The following is a 25,704-nucleotide window of genomic DNA, read 5'->3' as shown; positions in this document are numbered from 1 at the left end:
TTTTTCTCCATGTTGAGAGGGAATTTGGTTAGGAGGGATGATAATAACAAGGTGGTTTGGAAAGATGATAAGAAAGGATTGCTTTCTGTCAAATCTTTCTATGAGGTTCTAGATGTGGGGAGGTTGGTCATCTTTCCAAAGAACATCATTTGGAATTCGTGGATACTATCCAAAGTCAACTTTTTTTTTCATGGGAAGCTAGTTGGGGAAGAGTTCAACCTTAGATAACCTCTAAAAGAAAGGGTGACCCTTAGTGAATAGATGGTATCTGTGTAAGCAGGAAGGAGAGTCTATTGATCATTTACTTCTTCATTGCTCTAAAGCAAGGCTTCTATGACACCTATTGTTTTCCTTATTTAGGGTTACCTGGGTGATCCCTTCTTCAGTGAGGGTTCTACTCTTAAGTTGGCAAGGCTCCTTTGTTGGGAAGAAAATGAAAAAGGTGTGGAACATTGCTCCTCTTCGCATTTTCTTGACAATTTGGAGGGAATGGAATCAAAGAGCTTTTGAAGATAAGGAATAGAATAACCAATGGTTAAAACTTTCATTTCTTTGTGATTTCTCTTCTTGGGTAAGCATGTATATAAGGAAAGACTCAATGCCCTTGTTTGATTTTGTAGAGTGGGTGGGGGTCTCGTTGAGGGCTTGGGTGTTTTTTGTGCTCTTCTTGGAGGGCTTGCTTTAAGTGTACCTTGTATACATCCTGTCTACATTGGTGTACTTGGCTTCTTTATCTAATTTTTATATACATTCCTTTACCTATTAAAAAAAAGAATCAAGTGAATATGCTTTTATTCAATTCTTTATGGTTGTCCCCAATGAGTTTTCACATTTTAAATTGTCATTAATTAACCAACCAAAAAATGCTAAAACTAATTGTAAAAAGTAACAAAATATATTAAATTGCACAAACGACAAAAAACTACAGAAAATTTTAGAAGACGCTTAGAATGGCCAAATTATACTCATGAAAAAATTCAAAAAAAAAAAAAATAGAGAGGCTAAAATGCTAAAAAATCTAAGAAAGACCAAATTTTATTTTCATGATGAACTAGTTTAGTGTGAAAAAAAAAAGCCAGCAAAAAAATTATAAACATAAGTTAGGAAACTTTTACTAAAAAATAAGTTTCAGAAAAATTTGAAAACAATTCAAAAAAAATTCATAAGAAATAATAAACTAAGTGAGGAATTTTGCTAAAATTTTAATTAATCCTCATATATTTTTGTATTTAGAAGATCCTGTAAAATATTTTACAAAAAAAAAAAAAAAGTTTTGAAAGATACTGTAAATTTCCTTTTTTTTTATTTTTTTTTATTGGTATGTAAGCAAATATATTAAAAGCGCAAGGAAAAGGTGCACAACATACACACAGTACAAAGAGCACCGCAAGGCAGGTGAAGTGAAAAAAAGAAACAACCAACCACAACACGAAACAAAAACCACGCCCGATGAATCTATAGAAACATAGGGCTACCAAATGACCTAACCAAGACCACAATCTGCTAACGGATCAGGGCCATCAAACCGCCCAAAACACAAGCAACAACAACCCACTTCAACAAATACAACTTCCCCAAGATACAGCCTAATGCAGATAACTACTGCCCCCTCGAAAAAAAATCAAGCAAACCAACTATTGTGAATCCTTTTCAAGATTTGAAGAGACTGTAATCATTCTCCTCTTCTCCAACTCCCATCCCCTCACCTTATCTCTAGCCTAGACGCCTAGAGACCAATTTCCACCCACTCTTCCAACTCCTTTTTTTCGCTTGATTGATTATAGTTAACCTAGCACCCCAACCTTCAAAGCGAGATGCAGAGATAGACCCCCTCTTAATACTTGAGGCTGCCACCCTACAACCCTTTTTGACTTCCAGCTTTCTCAACAAAAACACAACTTCCTCTCAAAACTATGTACTGGCAAACCCAATTATTCGCTAAAGGAGACAAAATTCCTGAATGACAGATTAGAGGGGCTCCTGTCACCCATTGTGTCCTTACTGGTACCTTTTCATAAAACGACCTCTTCACCCCTCAAATCAAGGTCCTCACACTTGGCATCGCTAGAATGAATCACTAGGAAGTCCACAACCAAACAGTCATTGGAAGACCAAAACAAAGGCCCACAACCAATTATATTCCGCACTAGGCCCAATTTCCCAGCTTTGATCTGTCTCACGTACCTTTGCTCCATTCTATAACGCTAGATTTAAAATGGCTTTGCTTGAACCCACCCAATCTAGATTCTCCTTCATCTCATTCTTCCTTTCCTGATACCATGTTCTTAATTTTTTAAGTAGGCAAGATTTACAACTCTTGGAAGAATAAAACTTTCTGCAAAGATTTATCAATCTTTCAAATTTTATTTCCAATTGAAACTTCTATTTTATTTATTTATTTTTAACTCATCTATATTTCTAATAAAAGGAAAACTAATGACTATGTCTTGACTTTATTTAATTAAATTTCATAGCTTCATTTTAAAATTGAATATGGTGCCAGACCTTTTTATTCGTTTAAATGAGAAATATAATATTACACATATGAGACACAGGTTGATGCCAGAATTTTCCAGAGATTGGGGGGGAGGGGAGGCAGGCTACTACATACAGTTATTCCCCAAATCCAGAGATGCTGAACCCATGAACCCTAAGGTACGCACTGCAAACCACACATGTAGAAGCATCATGCTCTCAAATGCATGATTACAGTGGGACCCCTAGGATGGCACTTTTCCTTACAGCATGATACCTCCTTTAAGGAAAAATCAGCACAGTATCCAGAGAGGGAATCCATTTAAATATGCAAAGCAGATTCATGCAATGCTTCAGGACAGACACCTTCTGCCGTAGATGCAAAGAGATCCCCGACTGAAATACTCGTAACACACGAGAACACTAGACTGGAACATATGTTACTTAAATCCTGGATGTATAAAAGGATCATAATGCATCATTGCACATATATCGTAACTATGTTTACTATTGACCATTCATGTATTAAAACAGGCAAAGAACATTTTAAGGAGTCAAGGAAAACAAAACAAATGCAGAAAAAGCAAATTTCAGGCTTATAGAAAAATGCTTGATAAAAATAAAAATAAAAAGAATCAGAGGAAAAAGTTACTTAAAAACATAAATAATGGATACAAATGTGCATGAAAGATGTACTACATTACATAACAAACCATATGCTAGCATTTTGATAGTATAGAAGGAAAAAGAATTCCGCCTCCAGCAAAATTTCACATAATTTGAAAATAAATAAATAAGCAAATAAATCTGAGACGTAAAAGAGATTTCATGTTCCCATACCATAGTCAAAGCCAAGCACTGGAAAGTTTCATTTCGGCCAATAATATCATTGCGCACAGTATTTATTGCTAACCTCAAAAAGTCATGGTTCTCATTGAGTAAACATGACGTTACAATGTACCCCACCTGCAGCCAATTATAATATGATGAAAGTTAATAAAAGTGTAATGAACCAACCAATTGTAATGTGATGAAAGTTAATAAACTTGCAGTGAACTGCACAAAATAATATCTTAACACAGAAAAGAGAGTACACACCAAACCACTAGCATTATAGCAGTTATACACACACACGTGCACAACAATATCCTTTAAGGACAAGTTAAATTGTATTCCAGAGCCACACAAAGTTTCCATGATTCCATTATCATGTAAATAAAAAAAATTATGGAAAAAAACTGATTCATCCAAAAGGTGACAGATACTTCAATTTTTTATATTTTAAATTATCAAAAAAAAATTGAAAGGATTATAAATTATCAAAATTTTAAAATAGAAGAACAATGTTTAAAAAATTCAGATAAATAAATCATCTGTGTAAAGATAAATAAAAAAAATTTACAATTCATCTTCTTATAGGCAAATTACATGTGTCCATTAGAAAAGGCGCCTAACAAAATGGGCACAATACATGGCACTACAAACATTCATATGACATTTTTGTCCAAAGATTCAAGTTGTTCATGTTGATCCTGTTTCCATCACATCACAATACAAGAAACCACTTGGAAAAAAAAAATGAATATCATATTTTCAGACAAATTGAAATACAAAATTTGATAAGTAAATTACCTGCTTTTCTGGATACTTAGGTGCAGATATTAGAGAAACTGCTTCCATGTGACCAAAATCTACATCATAACCCAGCATATAAATGTAAAGCATTTTCCAGACATATTTCTTTTTTTCATATGGTGTCAAACCCTGTCAAAGGACCATCAAATTTTGGGTTAAAGGAAGATACAGAAGAAGAAATAAATAAAAAAAATTAGACAGCCTGCACATCAACATGGGTTAATAATGCCAATTTGCACAATGTTATCAGGGGAGGCAAACAAAAGAACTAACATAATAAACCTGGACAATAATATATACTTCCAATGAAGACCTGTTTTAAAAAAGGAAACTGAAAATTTACTACAAGCATATAGAGTTTTACACTCAATTTTAGTTCCTTCAAAGTATGAATTAATTGGACAATCACTAATGATCAACTTGGTTGCTGATAAAAGGTGGAAAGTAAATGAAATTTGCACCTTAGATATTTCCTTGTTTGGCATTTGAAAAGAACAAAAGATCATCCAATTGAGAACAACATAACTCTTCCCCTTTTTGCTATTGCAAACCCATAAACCCCACTCTCACAACAGCGTGTGAGTCCCCTTCCAAGTCTGTCCCAACCTCAAACTCCTTCCTAATGTAGCTCAACACCACCTATGATGACGATGGCAGGATCTCCCACAGAAGTTGAATGGCACAACATAGCTGCCCCATCACAACTTGCAAACTTCTCAACACCTTTCTTCCATCAATTTTAATCAATACCCTAGCCCACTACAAATTTTGACAAAATGTAGTGCCTTTGTCCACCTCCACAAAACCCTCACAGGAATCACCCAGTTGCTCAAAAAAACCACCTCATCTCATAGAAAATCTTCTCCTAAGATTCCTTTGCATGAACTCCTTCTCTATAGTGACCAACCTCTAGGACCCACTTATTCAACGTCAGCCTCTTCTTGAATGCTCTCAACCCTTCTTGTAAGACCCACTTTGCCTCAGAGCTTGACTCAAACTCAAACAGATGAGATAAGCTCCCATCAAGGCTAACTGGAAGTTCCCTTTCAACCTCTAATGATACCCAGCCCATGCCTCAAGGACAGCAAAAAAGGGGCCTCATTTGAGAAATCTCTCCATCGCCCCACTAGACAATGACTAGGAGCCTGCATTTTGTTAAAACAGTCCAACCTCCAAACCGAGGCCACAGAGCTTCTCCCCCTCTCCTTTGGTCTTTTTTCACCACATCCACAAAAGAAACTCCCTCCTAAGACTCTTGAATTCACACCTCCGAATAGGAGATCTACCAACTTTGGGCTCCTCAGCTAATCCAAGGGGAGGCACCACTCCAAGGCTACTTAGCTTTCTGGCCAGCACAACCCACCCCCCAAACACTCCCTTTCCTTCTGGAAACATCAGGGAGAATCTCTTTGCCTCCACTAAGCACATGGAGCATAAAAGGAATCTTCTAACACCATTGCTTCGGAGCACCAGCTTGCAGCTTCTCCCTTTCTCTTTATCCAAACCTTTCCGAAAATTTTCAGGGTCTCTTCTCAATTACAGACCTCCATCCCTTCCAAAAGTGAGAACAAACACCTTGCTCCAAATTTAATCCATTCCAAGAAGCTTCTACACCTCTCTGTAATCTTTCCAAACAAAATGTCTTTGGCTAAGACCCTACAACTAACCAACTTCTACTCAAATAAGCTTCATGTTCCTGCTGAATAATCTTTGGTCGCTCTACTTAATCCAATTTATAAGGACTTGAACATCCGTGATACTAATTAGCAAGAACTCTTTACTAGGTACCATAAAATTGAATATATATATATATATATATATCTTCTACTTGTTCTTAAAAATAGAGGATTGACCCAATTGGCGCCAACACCAATATATGATTCTCACCCATGCAAAATATTGTCAAAATGTGGTACCAGAAAGTGACACTATGGTTACTTTATTGATAACTTCACTGTCCTCCTTGACGGTCAAGAGGAGTGGAACAGCATTTGGACTCTTGCATTCCCTGATAAATCCATTTTGCATCCAATTGACATATCCCTTTCAAATCCATTTTATTTCAGAGCTCTTCATGCTGCTTCAAGCCTATTTGATAATTGGGAAACTTCAGTAGACTAGTTCCCGGTATTAAATCAGAATGGCCAGGGTTTTTTTTATTGATAGGTAAATAAGAACTTGTATTAGAAATGCCTAGAAGCGACGAAAACAAGTACACACAAAGTATACAAACATTGCCCAAGAAACTAGGCAAAAAGAAAGACAAAAAATCTTTCCCCTAACTAGACAAACAGTCACTCTACAAAATCAATCATGGACAAAGTATCATCCTCTAAATACACTCTAACCCAATTCACAAAAGTACAAAAAAAAAAATGTTTTACAGCTTGGTCGGACCGTTCAATATCATTGAACACTCTTTCATTTGGTTCCCTCCATAAAGCCCACATTAAGCAAAGGGGACTAGCCCTCCATGCCTTCTCCCTACTCTTGCCCACAAAGACATTGTGCCAACCAAGCAAGTTCCTTTTAATCTTGGTGTGCAAGATCCACTGCACACCAAAAAGAGAGAATATCAAACTCCATAACATTGTAGCCTTCTTGCAAAATAGGATCAAATGGTCACTAGTTTCCTCTTTCTCTTTACACAAGCAGCACCTATTCGGCGTATCCCATCCCCTTCTTTTGAGCTGATCAATGGTCAAAATTTTGTTCCAAGACGCTTCCCAAGAAAAAAAGCTCACCCTCATCGGAGCCCAAGACCTTCAAATAATACTCTAAGGAAAAGGATCACTAGAGGCCCTTGTGAAGGAGTGGTAGAGGGATCTAACTGAGAAAATGTCATTCTTACTTTCTTTCCGGCTCTAGACATCCTCCACATCTCTTTTCATGACCAAAGGTTGCAGTTTCTGGAACAAGCCCTCCACCTCTTCCATCTCCCAATCATTAAAATGTCTTGAAAAGTGAGGATTCCCGCTGCCCACCTCCTCCCAAGCATCTAACACCCACTCATCCTTATTAACCACCAACAGAAATAAATTAAGGAAGGTCTCTTTCAACGTTTGGTCCTCACACCATAAGTCCTTCCAAAACTTGACCTTTCTCCCATTCCTTACAATAAAGTGGGATCTACAACAAATGCCCTCCATTTCTTTTCTAATGGCTTTCCACACCCCCACACCGTAGCCTCCCCTTACTCCTCTCGAACACCACCCTCCTTCTCCTCACTCCTCTAACCCAAATTAGGAGACAATCTAACCAAATTAGCATATATATTACTTCTTCACATTCTTTCCACAGAGTTTCCAATTCAGGAGGAATAACTGGTTTCTCTTTTTTTGTTTCCTTAAAAAACATCACATATTTTGTTCCATTAGCCTCAAATCTAAAAAGCGAGGCAGTCAATCAGCTTGCCTCTCTCCTCAGATTAGGGAAATTCATCATATTTCATGAAGCAAGTACCACCTTAAATCTATCATTATAGAGTCTTGTCCATAAGGTGGACAATACTTTTATGGAACTGTAATCTCCTACTACATACCCAGTAGCAGGTGGCAAGCTTCTTTGTCCACCACATCATATAGAACTTTGTCTGAATATTTTTTTCTCAGTAGAAAAGGAACATTACTTTGCCTTCTTTTCAAACCAGACTATTTAATGTGGATTTGCATCCATCTGGACTTCATGATTCAGCTCAGTCACCATCTCTTTAAGATTCTCACAACCTCCCCAATCAACAATGACACTGCAAAGTCACCCTTAAAATGAGCACCTTGTTCTAAATATTGCATAGCCAATTTGCTTCCGTAGCTTTTTTTGTACATGCTGCTACTAGATTGGAAGATCTCATTCTTAAAATGTGGCCTCATTTCCACTAAAATCCAGCAGTCTGTGATCACGCTGTGCCTCATGGTATCACTCTTATTAATCATTATTTTCAACTTCTTCAACAAGAAGTTGTCAGCAGTTCTTCAACAACCAGAGGATTTGTGCTCTCTTTACCATATTCATAGTAGATTATTTTGTTTCCAATAAAATGGAATGGCAACTCCTTTAAAAATAGTTAGTGCCTACTCCAGATTTCAGTATAACATATTGTAACCTGTATGGAATGGCAGCTCCCTTTAAAAATAGTGCTGCACCAGATTTCAGTGTAGCATCTCACAACCAGTGATCAATATCTTACCGTATCGGCCTCCACCAACTTGGCTTGATGATTGCTAGGCTCAATTCATTATACATCAACCTTCATTGTCAATCATACAGAATTTGCTAATGTCCAGCATTGATTGTAACTTCAACAGGTGTCTGCTTTTTCCTTAACCTTATCAAATAACAGAAATGATTTAAATTTAAGATTCATACACTATACTCCAGTCTGCAACCTGTAGAAGACATTGGTTTGCCCTCAAATGGAATGATTTCATGTTTTAAGGGATTGGTTTTGCTAAAATAACATTCCTTTGCAATTTAGCAGGAGCAGAAGAAATTGGTTCCAAATCAGACTTTGCATCTTCAACCAGTTTAAACTCGTTCCTTACCAGATAGGATTCTTTCCATGTGAACTTGTTGCCATCAGATCAAGAAACTCAAAGGTTCACTCAACTTCATTTAATAAATCAAGAATGTCCTCTGTTTGCTCCTCTCGACTAAAATTTGGTATTTCTAATTTCAAAAAATGAATCTTGGTCTGATGAACATTCTGATTGACTATAGGGTTAAACTCTACCTTCTTTCTCTGAAGATTCTTTATCTGAAATCATAAAATACGAATTTGCCTCTCCAATTTCCACGTAGATAAGGGCATTAGCATTACATTTTTCAGCCAAAATTTATAAAAGAAGACCTAAGAATAGACTTGTATGCTGAAAAACAAAAAAGCATTGTTAAAAGCCAACTTAGCAACTAATTTTGGTTCATAAAACAGAAATTGCTACAAAAGAAACTGACTGTGGCTGATAAAGATTCCATCCTGTTTATAATGTCCAGGCCTTGTAGTTACAACAATTAGTAAACTTTTTTACTTTTCCTAAGTTGCCACTTTCCACACTCTATGTACACCAGTTAAAGAAACAAAGAAAACAAAACTAGATAACAATGACCTTTGGCTCCAAAAGGCAACAACATTAAAGGATGAACACTCTTTATTGTGAAAATGCTGGACTGAAAGGTTTGTGTCACAATTTACTATAAAGCCATTGTTTGGGTAAAGAATCACAGAAACCACCTCCTTATGAAGAAACACCCTCTTCCACTAAATTCATTGTGTTATTTTCTAAGACACCCTTGGCAATCTTTGTTTACAAATACTTCCAAGCAAATAAAAGGTTGTGACTGCAACATTAAAGATTTCATAATAGATTCCTAGTTATCAAAATATAATATGACCAAGATTTTCTGATACACTATCAAACTTATTATATTTCTGATATTTTGTATATAAATAATTGTGATTAGAAAAAATACTCAACAGAAACACACATACACATGCCTGTCACACATAAATAGTATATTAAGATCTTCTGCAGACAAGATCTCTCACTGAGCTGTTCATTCAAGGAGCATGTCATGTTTAACCTAGCTTGAATTTAGAGCCACGTAGAGCTAAGCCTAGCTCCAGTTTCTAAAGGTAGGGAATAGTTAAAAAGGTATGGATAATAGAGCACAAAGGAACCATGGTGAAGCAACAGTTATTATCTTAGGCAAAGAAATGCAAAGCATGATTTTTCCTAGCTTAGATTAGATTGAGACATCCAATGCATATAATACCCCACGGAACTAAAAAATCCATGATAAGGTTCCAAGTTTAGTCAGTTTCTAAAAGGAGCTAACGTACATTATGAAAAGCTGCAGGGCTGTACAACTTAAAATTGTTCTGTTACCATCATATCAAAAGATCCAACCACAAAGAAATCTGTCTGGTGGCCGTCTGTGTTGTCTAATGGAAAGACTGTGCCCATGAAAATGATAGCTAGAGGCCCTAATTAATCCAATTTACCCCGATAGCATTCTTCCCCTGGAGTATCAAAATCTTCTTTTCAATACTTTTTGCATTCATATCTTTAACTAAATCCAAGTTTCTCATGAGACCATCCCGTCCGTAGAAGAGCCCTTGGTGCTAAACCCGAAAGTTACCACACAACTTCAGGATTCTCATGCAGCACCAACCTAAACAATGTAATTGTGATATAACTCCCTTGGTGCTTGGCTTAGATTCTAGGAATGTGTAAATAAATTTCACACAACCAACCCTCCTAGGCAGAATTAAGTTCAGCTTCCATTTTCAGAAGCCAACAAATATAAAGCAAAATCCAGAATGACATTTTGTTTCATTTACTTTTTCCTCATTTTCACATCAACCAAAGAGAAAACTTATCCAATTCCATTCCCCCACAATTGCAATTCTAACTCTTAATCTCTAGATCAAAACAGTTTTAACACATCAACGAACAAGAACCGAAACAACAGAAAAAGAGAGACACCAACGAAAAAAGAAAAAAGAAAGAAAAACCGAGAGAGATGAGAAATAGCACAGAAAAAGAGAAATTGGAAACCCTAACCTTTTCGTTCTTGAAACGCGTACGGACGTTCCCAAGCTCCTTATCAACCCGAAGCCTCTCCTGCTCTTTGTTCTGGCAATTCCGAATGTCACTGATGAAGACGGAGAGACCTCTCATGCCGGACAACGCCATGGTAGGTCAGATCCAGAGCGACGACGCTTCTTCGACTACCAATCCTCGATCTTCTCCCCAGATCCTATCGGATTTTATCGGGATCCAAAGAAGGAAAAGCGAGAGATCCAAAAGGAGATCGACTTGTATTCTAGAGAGTGTGTGTGATCTAGAGAGAGAATGAAGAGTCTTTTAGAGAGAGAGAGACGGGACTGAGAAAATTTGGAAAAAAGGCATCGTCGTTGGTGGCTACTGGAGAAGACGACTTTTATTTACCATTTCTTTTTTTCTTTTTTAGCATTTTGCTTCAATTTTTCCACCTAGCTGTTTTCCTCTTTCTCCCCTCTTCAATCTTTAAATTGTTAAATTTTTACTTATTTATTTATTTATTTATTTATTTATTGTTATTGGCTTATTGCATTTAATATGGGTTCGTCAAATACTCACATCATTCAAATATTGCGGGTCGTGGATATCCAGAAAAAATGCAAACCAAACCCAAGATAAAAGCTGGAAACATCTTATACAAATTGTTGGAGTAAAAATGATTATTAGGGTTATAAACAAAAGGGAATGTTACAGAGCATGCTAAGATTCAAATTTTTTTTTCCTTTCGGATTTTCTTGATTATTAATAATAAAAAAAAGTCTCAACTTTTTCGATCATATAGTAAGTAAAATAAGTATTTTAATAAATAATTATATAACTCATTAAAAAATATATTTTTTAAATAGTCGAATAAAATATTAATTTAAAACTTTTAGATAAATTTTTTCACATATTTGTAAAGACCCACTTTTTCCTTCGTACTTTTATCTTTCATTTACACTTTTGTGTCAAAATTTGACCCAATTATTATATTTTCGATAAAATATTAAATATCATGTAGGGTAGATGTTGACAAAGATTCTAATGTAACCACCTCTATATCAAACATATGATTACATTTTTTTCGATATTAAATATATTTTAAAATTTATATTTAGAAGGCTATAATATCATTTATTTCAGAAATTAATGATATTGAGTGTGCTTTCATTGTTATTCTAAAGTTTCTTAAAAATTTCATAATCTTTGTTAATTTATATGATTTTTTTCATAAAAAAATAATCAATATTGATATATTTTTATAAAATCAACAATCAAATTTTAAAAATGAAGTTTTCCTTTGCTAGCAGAAGTAAGCTATGCTGGAAATAAATAAAAATATTTGTCAATTTAATAATTTTTTTAACATAATTGTGTGCCAGAAGGGCAAAAAAAACCTCAACAAAGAGTTTTACTTTTTATGTTTTAACGTGTAAATAATCCCTAAAATGAGTTTGAAATTATGCATATTCATAACCCGGTTGATCAGTTAATAAAGTTGCCCAATTTGCTCGTGAATGGTGGTAGCCCATACATCCCAATCCTTTTGATGGCAAGGTTTTAAGTTTTCCAAGTTTAACATAATTTCCCAAGGTCTTCCTTTTTTTTTTTTTTTTTTTTTTTTTTTTTTTAAGTTTGACATAATTTCCAAGCTGTACTCCAATCTTTTCAACAGTAACTACATGTGGAATTTTTAAAATTCCAATAAATAGTTTAATAGTCTTTGTCCCATCTTAACAACTTAAATTAAAATCTTAAACACAAAAATGTTGAAACTTAGGAAGAGTCCCAAAAATTTATACATATTTATTTATGAATTTAATATATTTTACCCTTAACCTATCTCGTCTTTTGCATATTATCCTATTTAATATTGAACAAATTATCGTTTAAACTTTTATTGGACAATGTTAGTTTTAATGAATGAAGAAGAATAAGAAAGAACTCTATTTAAAGCTTTAGGATGATTTAATTTACAAATCTACTATTACTTATTCAGTTATGCATATCATTAGATGGAAAAGTTCAACAAAAAAAACACAACATCGGTATTTAACAAGCTTTGAGGCAAATAGGGGAGGATTTCCTAATTTATTAGGAGTCCTCGTCTTATAAATTTATTCTTTGGACAAAAATAGGGAATTTGGAGACAATTTAATGTAATATAACATAATTGGGATGAGAAACATCCCATCTCATCCCTCTTTTAGGGTATATTTGATTTCTGACAAGTAATCGAGAAAGAAAAAAATATTTAAAAAAATAATTTTATCATATGTGATTTTATTATAGAAAATATTAAATAAAAAGTCAAATATAATCAAAATTAATAAAAAAAAATATATTATTTTAAATAATTTAATTTTTATATAAAAAATAAAATACTTATAATTTTTTTTAAATAATATATAAAAATAATTTATTAACTTTAAATCTATTTTTTATTTTTCTTTTATTATTCGATGGAACCAGTTTTTATTTTTTTATCACCCTTATATTTCTGATTAAAAAAAGAAAAAAAACCTAAAGATGCTAAGGAATTTAATTTCAATTTTAAAAAGGAGGGAAAGAAGCCAATAATAAAGGCAACACAATAGATTTCAAAAACACAATCCTGAGTAACCCATTCAACACATTTAAAATAATTTAATCATAAATAGCCTTTTATAAGATATTTTACTAAATTGAAGTACTTTAAATTGGAAACGTAGAAACCATTAAAATTAAAAATTTAGGACCTACCATCAATTATCAATAAATCTGAGGAAAGAATAAAATAATTGTCCAAAAACTTCTAAGAAAAGTTCATGGAAATTAAAAACCTTTTAAATATTAAATAAAAATCATCCTGTCCACACAAATCCAAAAGGCATTTTCCTATAAAAGCTACAAGTGGGAGCTAAAGCTAAAAGCAAGATCAACTTAAAAGATTTGAATGGGTATAAAGATAGCTGGTACAAATTCAGAGTCCAGATGGACCAGATCTGTATTTTTTTTGTGCATGGACCCAATTCCACTTTCAGTTCCATAAATTACAATCACAAATGGGATCCATGTTTAAAGAAAATCAGTGCAGAACCAACCAGATGAGGCTAAAACTGAAGTCAAATGGAGGATATTCTAACAAGGATGTGCTGGGGATGGGGATATCTTTTAGGGTTAAACTATTATACTAAAAACAAGGGAGCAAGTTTGTCTCTCAGGTGTCTACAACAGAGAAAATGGTGGATGGAGTTGTGGTGGGAGTCCTGTTGGAGAAAGTAGAGGTATTGTTCAGTGATGGTGGCATCAATAATGGAGAGGTGATGTGGTAGAGACAGTGTTCATGGCTATTTAGTAATGACAAAGGTGGTGGTGCCACAAGTGAGTAGTGACAATGGCAACAATGCCATTGGTCTTGTGGGTGATGATGTGCTGTAGGTGGCAAATGGTTGGAAGAAAAAGCAAATGTATGAAAACCTAAACTCTAGTACATGGTACACTTTATGTTCTTTTTTGATGTTTCTTTTCCTTTGGATGCCACCCAAAAGGCAGCATAGTATTTCTCTTTTAATATCAGATGCTTATGCACCTGCACCCGGAATGTAGGAACAGTTGGCCTTTGGGTCCCCTAATTTGGCTCCTGAATCTGGTGGACCTGGCCCAGCCTGAGTAACTGAGGCTAACTACACTAGGTTTAAAACCAAAGTCAGATTCTATGATATATCAGCCAATATTCTTTGAACAATATAATACTCTACAGCTCAGCCAAGATCAATGACTCTAGGTTCTACCTTTGGTTTGAACCAACAAATAGATAGAATAAGATTAACTCCACTGTGCACATAGAAGAGCAATACTCACTAAACAACGTGCAACCTTTATTTATTATTTGATCACATCCTCCCACCAAGGCAGGTGAGCCCATAATATATAGGAAGCCCATTAAAAAAAAGGCTTCTAAACAGCACGTTTTAGAATAAAGGTAACCACCTTAACTGATTTTCAATTTGGAGCATGATATCCATAGGAGATAACTTACAGCTATTGCACCCCACTCCATTTAGCCCAATCTACAAACTGCATACCACCATAGATATTGTTGGCAAATCGCACACCTACAGTGAAAGCCATTGCAACAGGGGGGACCTTCTTTGCTAAAGGTGATGCTTCAACCACACATTCCAGTCCATTTATAATTTGGTATCGAGTGTTGGAAGATACCGCAAGAAAAACACCTAATCCAGAAGGCAAACAATTAAGCTGAATAAGAAAAATCAATGGCATTTAAAACATGTCCTACAAAAAAAGGGAAAAAAATAGAAAACTTGAAATGAGGTAATGAGGTTTTGATTAAAATGATTCTAGAGAAATATGTAATTTATCTATAACACAAACAACACAAGACATACACACATGGGGATGGAGGCAACCACAAACCCAGTTGTATAGAAAATATATCCATAAAATGACCAAAGCAGAACTGTTAAATCCTGTGGAGCGTCTGAGAGACAAAATTATCAAGAAGCACAGAAAAAAGGTGTACTTCACAGATCTGTGGCACTGATGATATATCAAAGGTGCATTGGAAATGAGGTGATTGTCAGGGTCATTTTGTTTTGAAATTAAAGAGGGACATGCTAAGCCATGTTGCTGTGGACTTTCTTTACAGGTTTCTGTTCGATGCTATGGACTTTCTTTATAGGTTCCCGTCTGATGCAATATGTAAAAATAGAATAAGATGCCCACTCAATCATATTGTAGTTAGACAAGTGCCTAGCTATGTAATGTGTTGATTTTACAATTGCCTGGTTCAGGAGAGACTGGTGGTAGAAACTAGAAACCATTCCCAAAACCAGGCTTGGACCAGACAGACAGAATCAGCTAATCACCTTCTCACCCATTGTGGGGAGCGAGGGGATCCTGGCATCTTTTGTTCTCTTGATATGGACATCTCCAGGGAACTCTTTTCTTTGGGAAAAGAGTTGCTAATGTGTTGGTGTGGGAGTGCTTTGGAAAAGAAGCATAGGAAAGCATGGAGGATGGATTCTTTGTGCTTGTTTTAGAAAATTAGGCAGGAATGCAATTGCAGATCCTTTGAAGGGGTTGAGCATTCCGATCAATCTCTAGAAGACTCCCTCATTTCTACCCTTTTACATAGTTCTCATCAGCCTCTACAAGCTGGTCCTTCATCCTTGTTAGATTTCACTGAATGATTGGGCTCTAAATAGCGGAAGGGTGTTTGTGGCTGTTGATTTTGTTTCCTTTATGCCTTTTAATGCCCTTTATACACCATCTGCAAGGTAAGGGCACTCTCCCCCTTTCTGTCAGGTGCTTTTAATAATATTCTCGCTTGGCCTACCTGAACAAAAAGGGATCAGACCAGAAGGTTGAATTGTTAAATGGAGTTCATGAATGGTTAGATCTTATGCCAAAAAATCCCCACAGCTATTCATCCAACTTGAGATGAAGTTTTGATTAATTCTCATTTGAGCTACCAAAACAAACAATCAAGATAAACTTTGTCAATAGGAGACAAGAAGAACAAATCTTCAAAAAAATTCAGACAAGCCCCTAGGTAGGCTCATGTGACCATGGAACCACAAAATCAGCTTGGAAGCAATGACCACAAGAGCTGGTCAGGTAAGTACAACTTGAAAATCCAACCAGGGGGTGGGGGGGACTTGTTTTCTGCTGTCTCTGGTTCTTTTTCACCTGAAAGAACAGCTCCAACTTCTTGCATTTTGATATTCATAAATGATAATACAAGGTGGTCCTACTTAAAGCATGTAAACAATCTAACATTAATCCTCTACTTGATTATCGAGAACACTAAGCAAGCCTGTCACTAGATTCCAAATTTCATTCCTTTTGACATCTCTTCTTACAAGTACCTTTTGGAGTGGTCTAAAGCCTCGTTGGAGAGGGAGAGTTATTCTTTGATGGATTTTACTGATTACTTAAACAACAAATAGTTGATTAATTCTTGTTTGAGCTACCAAAACAAACAATTGAGATAAACTTGGTCAAGAGGAGATGGGAAGAACAAATCTTCCAAAAAATTCAGATAAGCCCTAGGTAGGCTCATGTGACCATGGAACCACAAAATCAGCTTGGAAGATAGGACCACAAGAGCTGGTCAGGTAAGTATGACTTGAAAATCCAATGCGGGGGGTGGCGGGCAGGCAGCAGGGTGGAAAGAACTCTAGCTTCTTCCATTTTGATATTCATAAATGATAATACAAGGTGGTCCTGCTTAAAGCATGTAAATCCTCTACTTGATTACCAGGAACACTAAACAAGCCTGTCACTAGATTCCAAATTTCATTCCTTTTGACATCTCTTCTAGGCAATCAAATGGAGCTTTTGCAACATAATCAAAAAAATTTCCCAATCAAAGAGCTTTCTGAGAAAAGTTGAAGGAGATCCTTACAAGTACCTTTTGGAGTGGTCTAAAGCCTTGTTGGAGAGGGAGAGGTATTCTTTGTTGGATTTTACTGATAACATAAACAACAAATAGTTGATTTTTTTTTTCTCTTTCTGTTGCTATAGGTGTCGCTGTTTTTCTTTTTCTTCCAGTGGTGCCTCTTGGATACTTTTTGTGTACATAAAGTGTGCCTCCTTTTTCCCTTTTCCTTTTTTTTTTTAATAGAGTGCCTTCTTCTTCTTCGTTTCTTTTTTTTATGGTGTTGCCTAATATATCTTTGTTTTCCAATCAATTTTTTTTTTTTCTACTATGACAAGAAAAGCTGATATGATTAAAATTTCAGATAACATGTACTCCTTTCCTCATTAATAGATCTAAACAATTCAAGTAATCTATTTCAGGTGTTGCACAAATTTATGAATGCCATAGGTGTTGCATAATTACAGGATACAATTGCAGCAACCAGAGTTGGTTAACATACATTGTATCATGTATCAATTTTTTGTATTCCTATGTTGTGGCGTATGGAGCCAGGAGTTGTATAATTATTTTGCATTCAAAACGATGTGCATTGAATCTTCAATCCTACAAAAAATTATAGTTATTGTAGTGGCTTCAGCTTGAGATATATATAATATGTCTATACCTTGTTGCAGATTTAACTGATCAGGAAAATACCTCAAAATTAGATCCCCCCCACAAATTGGAACCATTTTTCTGGACATGTCATTGAAGCTTATGTCATACATGATAGGGCACAGTCTAAAACAAAGGCAAATAAAACTAAAAGCAAACAATCACATCTTGCAGGAAGACATAAATTCATAACAAGGTGGAACTCTAAGAAAACACCATTTTGCAAGAACAAATAGATCATTACAAATATGGTCAGACAGTGTAAAGGACGATTCAAGTACAAGATTAACAGCCAAAGAAAAAAAAAATGTAAACAATAGGTTAGGCATACCCCAAAGAGCAGCACTTTTCAAAAGAGGAGGCACAGGTATGTCGTCTTCTGATTTCTTTATGCTCCTAATCATTTAGAAAAATTATAGTGAGCAATTATCTCCTCCAAGAAGAAGCAAAAAAACATTAGATAGCCTACACAATAGAATGCTCAATAAGTTGAAACATTAATGTTACTTGAGTACAACAACAACAATAATAATAATACGACATAAATAATGATAAAGAGAAAAAAAACAGAAAGAAAATGGACGAGTAACTATACTACTTAAATGATGTTAGCTTAAGTCAAGTGAATAAGAAGAAGGTAGGAAGGGATGATGTTTAAAGTCAGAGGATTTAGCTGGCAGCATGATATGTTTCATTGGTAAACTTATCCAGAATGCCCAAAATCTAGGCATTGGAATTTGTTTGTTTGTTTTATGATTACGTGTCTGTTAGAATTAATTTTTCCAGAAAATTGAACTGAAGTTGTTTCTAATTTTTCTGTTTGACTAATAAAAGTATGTAAACCACATTAGCTTCAATATTTGTAGTGGACCTTGACGATATCCCATCATAGACATACAACAACAAATTAAAACCATAATTTCCATTCAAATATATTTGCTACCAACAAAATATGAATAAAATCGCACATGCTCCTGCCTGGTATGAGTATGTGTATGACCTTTTACAGAATCTTTCTCAGGGGAAACCACATGAAATGTATTATGATAATATGCCAGTTTACATCCCAATATGATTCACCAATTCTAAAAAAAATTACTATCCATCCCATTTTTTTTACTTTTGCTGGGCTACAATCTATCCCAAATTTAGGACATAATGCATTTTTTTTTTTTTTTTTGATAAGCGAGAGCAAAATATATTAAAGAAGGTCGAAAGGCTGCACCGCATACAGGAAGTATACAAAGCAGCCACAAGGCCAAAAGCGCAAAAACAGGAACACCTCACCAGCCCTTAGGGAACCGCTACCCACTCCAAGAAGCCTAAAAGTGAAGAGGACTCCTCTCCCCTATACACCTTAGCCCAACTCCACAGACTACATACAAAAGAATTCTTAAGAGTCTGAATAGCCAAAGAACCCCCTCTAAAAGCTAACCTATTTCTTTTCTTCCAAACCGTCCAAAAAATACATAACGGAATGGAATTCCATATCTTTTTCCTTTTTTTACCCACAAAAGGGTCCCGCCAACAGAATAACGCCTCTTTGACCTTCTCTGGAAACACCCACTGAACCCCAAATAAGGCAAAGGCAATCTCCCATAGGGCCCTAACCATTGTACAGTGTAAAAGAATGTGATTTACATTTTCCTCTTCACAACCACACAAAAAACAACGATTAGGGAGCTGCCACCCACGCTTTTGCAACCTATCCAACGTGAGGATTTTTTCCCAAGTAGCCTCCCACGCAAAAAAAACAACTTTGGTTGGGACCTTGTCCACCCAAATATTTTTTCCCGGAAAAACGAGAGGGTTAGGGGCTGCCAGCAGATTGTAAGCCACCCAAATCCGAAAAATATCAAAATCCCCCCCTTTCCATAACACTGAGTCCTCCTCTGGGGTTAACTAGATGTCCCTTAGCAAAAAAAGCAAGTCTTCTATTAACACCAGCTCCCAGTCATTAGAATCTCTAGGCAATCTGAGATTCCACCCTCCTTGGCCAAGCCTTGGGTCCCACACCTCATTCACCAATTCGTTACTGCACACCGCCAAGGCAAAAATCTGGAGAAACGCTTGGGACAGCGTTGCGTTGCCGCACCAATGATTAGTCCAGAACATAATTTTAGTTCCCCTCCTCACCTTGAACTTCATGTTATCCCAACACCAGCTCGTCTCCTTCAAAATCTCCTTCCAAACTCCCACTCCAAAGGGCCCACGAACTTCCTTAGATCTCCAACCACATCCCTCCAAACCATGCTTCACCCCAATCACCTTCTTCCACAAGACATCCTTTTCAAAGGCAAATCTCCAAATCCACTTGCCCAATAAGGCCTTGTTCAATAACCCAATCCTCCTAATACCAAGACCCCCCTTCTCCTTTTGAGTACACACCACCTCCCAATTAATTAAATGGATTTTCCTACCCCTGCTTCCCCCTCCCCAAAGAAAATCTCTTTGTAATTTCTCAAGCCTTTTAACCACTGACTTGGGCATTCTAAAGATGGACATTTGGTAGATGGGAATGCTAACCAAGGTACTCTTAATGAGGGTGATTCTCCCGCCCTTAGACAAATATTGTCTTTTCCAAAGAGCAAGTCTTCTCCTCATTCTTTCCTCCACCCCATCCCACGTGGACAAGGCTTTGTGCCGGGCCCCAAGGGGCAACCCCAAATATTTAACCGGAAGGCTTCCTACTTTGCAGCCTAATTCCACTGCCATTTCCTCAATATTATCAATCTCCCCAATAGGAATAAGTTCACTCTTGGCCAGATTGATCCTAAGCCCAGAAGCCGCCTCAAACCACGCCAAAATCCAGCCAAGATGAGTTAAATGATCCTTTCTATCTTCGCAGAAGATAATAGTGTCATCGGCGAAGAGCAGATGAGACACATTCATCTCCACACCCCCTCTCCCTCTTAGCCTACACCCAGTAATGAAATTCCCCTGCACAGCCCGTCTAATGAGTGCACTCAGCACTTCCATGCCCAAGATAAAAAGATAAGGAGAAATTGGATCTCCTTGACGCAGGCCCTTAGAGCTGGAGAACTTTTTTTTTTTTAGGACATAATGCATTTCTGTTAATCAAGTTACAAGTTAAACACTAATTGAAAGTCAACTTGCAGGTAATACATTAAAATAGATTAACAGATCCATTTCCAATCTTTTCATTGCAGTCCAATCAATTTCTGGATAGATACAGAGAGAGAGAGAGAGAGATCATGCCCATCTATTCTTAGAAAAGTTTACATCTATTCCAAAAAAAAAAAAAACTGTGATTTTGTTGAGGAAAAGAAAAAGCTTATCCAATGGTCATGCACCACATTCTTATCAAGATATAAATTATATAAATCTCATAAAAACCACCAAGAAAGGGTGGAATGACAATTGACCAGAAAAAAATATACAGGAGATATCTAGGTAGACATTACCGTTTGGCAGTCATAATTGCATTTGCAATGCCTTGACCAATAAGACCACACCCAAATCCAACTGAACCGTAGAGGACACCCTGAATCCAGAATGTGTGAATTGACCATATGTGAAGTGAAAAGTAAAACAAACACTACTAACTAAACCCAGTTTTAGGTGAGAACAAAATATTGTGCAAGGAATTGGCAGTAGAACCAAGTTTCAGGAACAAGAACTTAACAAGAATAAATAAAGAAAGCATTGCAATGAGAAAATCAAAGAGCGCAAAAAACCAAGGGCGGAGCAGTGGAGGCAGGTGAAGAAGAGTAAACAAATCTTCTTTTTTAGATTTTGTAGTCTCGGAGTGCACAAATTACCTATCAGTTAATAAGACCAGTAACATGTGGTACCTTATAGAAGTATGTAGCAATCCGCTGCTTCACTGAGAATCTACATCCTGGCCTTTCAGCCTCAAAAACACTGCATTAAAATAAATAAATCCTTATATAATCTTCTGGAGACACAAACAAGAATAATGACGGAGATCCTCGACTTAGGGTCTCAGGAAGGTAAGAATAAATAAAGGACAAATTAGTGAGAGGCCAAATGGTATGTCAGGAGTCAACTAGCACGGGTGGCCTGACCACAAAATCTAATAGACTCGGGCATATCTGCCATCTTCTGGTTTCAAACATGGTTTTACATTTATATTTAGCATAATCCAAGTAGAAGCATTGATGAGGATGAGCACCTCAAGATCACACACACAAAGAGAAAATGGAGGAAAACCAAAATGTCAAAAATGGCACATATCAATAAAAGAGACTGTAAAGGAACCACTTGAACCTGTAATAAAACAACTATAGCAGACCAAACACAGAGCATTTTGAGAAACATTACCATCTTCAAAATTGAGAGGCCTTAATCCAATTAAATTCTCAAATTCTAGGCACAAGACAACTTAAGTGAGATTACATTTTGATATTTGATAACATACGACCACCATGACCTGGAGGAGATTGATGGCAAGGACCTTTATATTTTCTTTAGCTATTTATGACCATCTTCCTTGATGTTTGATGCCATGTGGCACTTTGATATCTTGTTTTCCTAAAAGTTCAGTCCAAATCTGTGGAAGTCCATTAACATTATCACATGTCTTTCTTCATGCTTTCCCAGATTACCCATAAATAGAGATTGGATTTTTTAGTTTTTTTTTTTTAAAAAAAAAAAAGAAGAATCATAGCCCAGATTGTAGAGCCATGATTTTTTACCCTGTCTGTTTCCTTCATTTCTTTTCTTTAGGCCTATGGAGAGAACTGAATCACTAGCCCTGCAACTCCCTTCCAAATGTCTTGCCTACACCACTGTGCTATGAATGCCATGGGGATTATTAATTTGTTCAATCAGCCCAGATAGGATAACCAGATGATTCTCTATCAACAAGTACAATGTTGAGAACCTTGTGCATTTGTGAGAACCAATATAACATTATTGAAAACTTTGTACATTTCTTCAATTAATTTCTAGTTTGTAAAGTTTCAAATCAACAATTTGTAGCTTATGTTCAGTAAAATAAAAGAGTGGACAGGAAATAATTTTTTTCTAGATTTTCAGAGCAACATTTTCTAGCTTAAGTTGATTCAGGGATATAGAATATTCATGATTGCATAACCTAATGGCAGATCCCCAGGCCAATATCATGTTGAATGAGTAAGGATCACTATGAGTCTGATGCAGATACTAGCATATTTTTGTTCTATTGACTGTTTCATATCTGCATACAGATTGTCTGTACCTATCAATCATCTCCATTTTATTTTATTTTTCAAAGAAAACCTATCTCTTAACGACCTAGGTTCCCTTTTCAGCAACATGTTCAACTTTCCTCTCTCTTACTAAATAGTCAACCACATGTCTAACCTTCTTCTCTGTTCATAAATTGTCAACTCAAAAATCACTAATACAAAACCTTAAATCATATAACTTCTAAGTAAATAATATTCGAATCAAAGAAAATATACAAGCACAGATGCATATGTGTGTCTATCAGATTAGATGAAAAGTTAAAGCATAAATGATAAACTACAGATTGATCCAGTAAAAATAGGCATCTTTAGAATCCAGTATACACGACTAACCTACTAGGAAGAGCCGCACAAGCATGTTGTATTCTTCCAACTAGACCTCTTGATATAGATGGCTGTCCGAAACGAGTATAGGGTGCTAACATGCCAACCAATGCAATGTCAACAACCACACCCACCAAAAGATCTGCAGCATACAGCTCAAACTCCGCCCAGAAGTCCTTGCCCCTTTTCTGAACTTCCGCAAATGTTGCACAACAAGAATCAATCACTACCTACACCACATCAAATGGATAATGAATTTCTATAGATAACTCAACATTATACACATGGCAGCTCTTGACCACCCATAAGTTGAAAGCACCCAATCCATATGGTACTTGTAAATAATCAATGAAATAAGCTGTATCGTTTAGAACAATTGTCTGTCCATCACAAGAGTTTTGCCCATAATACAAGTTGCAATGATGATTGACCCAGGACTTTGTTGCATTCTCTGCATACTTATCACAGCCCATGGCCTGAACGATCAGCATTTTACAGGATATCTGGGGCAAAACTGTATAACCATGCCAAACAATTCCAAAGGTCATCTGCAACTCTGATAAACTAGAGCTTGAATTACACTTTTGCATCAATTTCTATTCAAATTTTAAACAAATTTGACATGTTTAGAATTCAAACAAACCCAAAAATAATAAAAATAATTTTTTTTTAAAATAAATTAATAAATAAATTTTTAGCTTTTGACTCAACATTCAAACGGGTCTTAGTCCATTTTCCATCCTTGTCTTAATACACCAATCAAATTATCTGATCGATTCACAATATTAAAATGTGACTTCGTCAAAATAATTCAACAAAGAGTAAACCTCAACAAACCTCTGTTCCAACTTTAAAGAGAAATGAAGGATCAGCTAACATTCGGTTCCGAAGCATGGAGAAGTGTTTCATCCCAAAGCCAAGCGGCCAAACCGAGCCCTGCAATTCAAAAGCCATAAAAGACCTTTAATGACAAAACAATCGGATCATCCATAACAAATGTATTTTAATCCACCAGAGCAAAAGGCCGATGATACCTGCAAATCCAAGTATCGAAAAAGAATAACTTCTCGAATTCCAGTAGTTTTCGCGGCCTCCCACATATCTGAAGGAAGACTCGCCCCTCGATTTTCCGCCTCCCTCATCACCTCCTCGAATTTCAGTATCCGTCCAAACTCCTCTTCTCCACTATTATCCTCTCCGCCGTCTCCGCCGCCGCCGCCACCACCACTGCCACTACCGCCAAAGTCACTACCATCGCTGCCATCGCCGCTATTATTATCCTCAATTTTCGGTGCGAAACTGGCCTCCACATCGGTTACCGGCTTTGCCGGAGACTCAGCTCCGGCGCATCGAGTCACGAGGACTTGGTTCCGACTCAAAGAATGAGAAGAAGCGGGGACATGTAAGGCGTTTGTGAAATGAAGATTAGGGCTTTTGGTGATTGCAGAACTGCCACTACATTGGTTTGTAAAAGCGACGTCGTGTTGGGAATCGGAAAGATGAAGGAATCTGAAGCTTGAGGAAAAAACGGACATTCTGAGGGAGCTTTTCAGGGCGACTGTGTGAGAGTGATCGGCATAGTGGCGGCGGCCTAATGTCTTATTTGTTTTTAATTTTATTTTTAAAAAACCTATGCTGTTGTCTCCCTAAAAATTGATTTCTATCATTCACTTCCAAACAGGACTTATTCTTTGAATATGTAGCTTTGGTGATAGCAGCCATTCAAAAGAGAAACAACTATATATTTATAAAAATTTAATTTAATTTACATATACCATATATTTCTATAATTATACTAACAACATTTTAATTACTTCAATAATTAATGTTATAGGAATATAATTGAAAGATGTTAAATTCTTATTTGTTATACATAGACAATAAGATTAAGTGTGTTTGATGATAAAACTTTCATGTCACTTATGATTGAATATTTATTCACAAACACTCAAATTAATTAAATTAATTAGTTGTACTTTTTTCACTTAAAACAAAATGTGGTAAGCTTGTCTAATAAATTTATGATTTTTTTTATAAAATAAAAAAATTGAGGGTCTAGGTTTTGTTCAAACTCAAAATGCCTACAAAAAATACCGGAATGAGAACAAAGTTTCAAACCACCATTTCCATCAATAGTGACATTTTCACTTGATCAATTATATTTGCTTATATACTTTAAACAACTTTCATAATATGTAAAATGGATATCGCTTGTGGATATGGATTAAAAAGATCTTCATGAGAAGAGAAAAATATTATAAAATGAAAGTCGGTAATGATCGGCTAAAGATAAAAAGTCCCATTAAAGAGCATTTTCACGAGGTAGAATCTCCTCAAGGAATATAAGGTGAAAAAATAGAAAAAGGTAATTTTATTTTTTTTAATCAGGTTGTACCAACACTTTAATGTCATTTGTGGGAAGTGTAAATAGATTCTCAAAGGGGAAGCTAAGCAAGAAGAATAATGAATCAGCACC

The 25,704-nt window shown here is 35.9% G+C and overlaps 2 protein-coding genes across 3 annotated transcripts in view; both read right to left on the bottom strand.

Annotated features, from left to right (window-relative positions):
- Positions 1-11,160, bottom strand: part of LOC100241344 (AP-2 complex subunit alpha-1) — a 36,884-nt gene extending 25,724 nt beyond the window's left edge. Inside the window, exons 1-3 of the mRNA XM_002270352.4 lie at positions 10,671-11,160; positions 4,108-4,239; positions 3,316-3,441 (exon numbers count right to left, since the gene is read on the bottom strand). Coding sequence (XP_002270388.1) covers positions 3,316-3,441; positions 4,108-4,239; positions 10,671-10,802 — 390 coding nt within the window. The 5' untranslated portion in view covers positions 10,803-11,160. The remainder of the gene's footprint in view (positions 1-3,315; positions 3,442-4,107; positions 4,240-10,670) is intronic.
- A 3,325-nt stretch (positions 11,161-14,485) lies between these two features.
- On the bottom strand, positions 14,486-24,948 carry LOC100854755 (protein RETICULATA-RELATED 1, chloroplastic). 2 transcript variants are annotated; one of them, XM_003632229.4, is made up of 7 exons: positions 24,263-24,948; positions 24,066-24,164; positions 23,238-23,458; positions 21,507-21,576; positions 21,117-21,196; positions 18,023-18,087; positions 14,486-14,866 (listed from the first exon to the last, which is right to left on the bottom strand). In XM_003632229.4, exons 1-7 carry the CDS (start codon positions 24,761-24,763, stop codon positions 14,673-14,675), a joined length of 1,230 nt encoding a protein of 409 aa, XP_003632277.1. In that variant the 5' UTR covers positions 24,764-24,948; the 3' UTR covers positions 14,486-14,672. The 2 variants fall into 2 exon arrangements, with proteins under 2 accessions (XP_003632277.1, XP_059593623.1); XM_059737640.1 differs by lacking the exon at positions 21,117-21,196 and having other exon boundaries at positions 24,263-24,892.
- Positions 24,949-25,704: the final 756 nt, after the last annotated feature.

This window comes from Vitis vinifera, chromosome 6 (genome assembly GCF_030704535.1).
Source record: "Vitis vinifera cultivar Pinot Noir 40024 chromosome 6, ASM3070453v1".
Classification (NCBI taxonomy): domain Eukaryota; kingdom Viridiplantae; phylum Streptophyta; class Magnoliopsida; order Vitales; family Vitaceae; genus Vitis; species Vitis vinifera.
The sequence above is the reverse complement of the archived record's forward strand: the minus strand, read 5'-3'. Positions and strand labels throughout refer to the sequence as shown.

What these genes read in the sequence shown, in the direction of transcription:
- LOC100854755 (XM_003632229.4), bottom strand. Translation starts at nt 24,763, where the DNA reads ATGTCCGTTTTTTCCTCAAGCTTCAGATTCCTTCATCTTTCCGATTCC. An exon ending in TCTTTAAAGTTGGAACAGAG is followed by an intron (nt 23,459 to 24,065) that starts GTTTGTTGAGGT and finishes GATGTGGTGTAG; the next exon opens with GTAGTGATTGATTCTTGTTG. An exon ending in GCAATTATGACTGCCAAACG is followed by an intron (nt 18,088 to 21,116) that starts GTAATGTCTACC and finishes CTAAATGATTAG; the next exon opens with GAGCATAAAGAAATCAGAAG.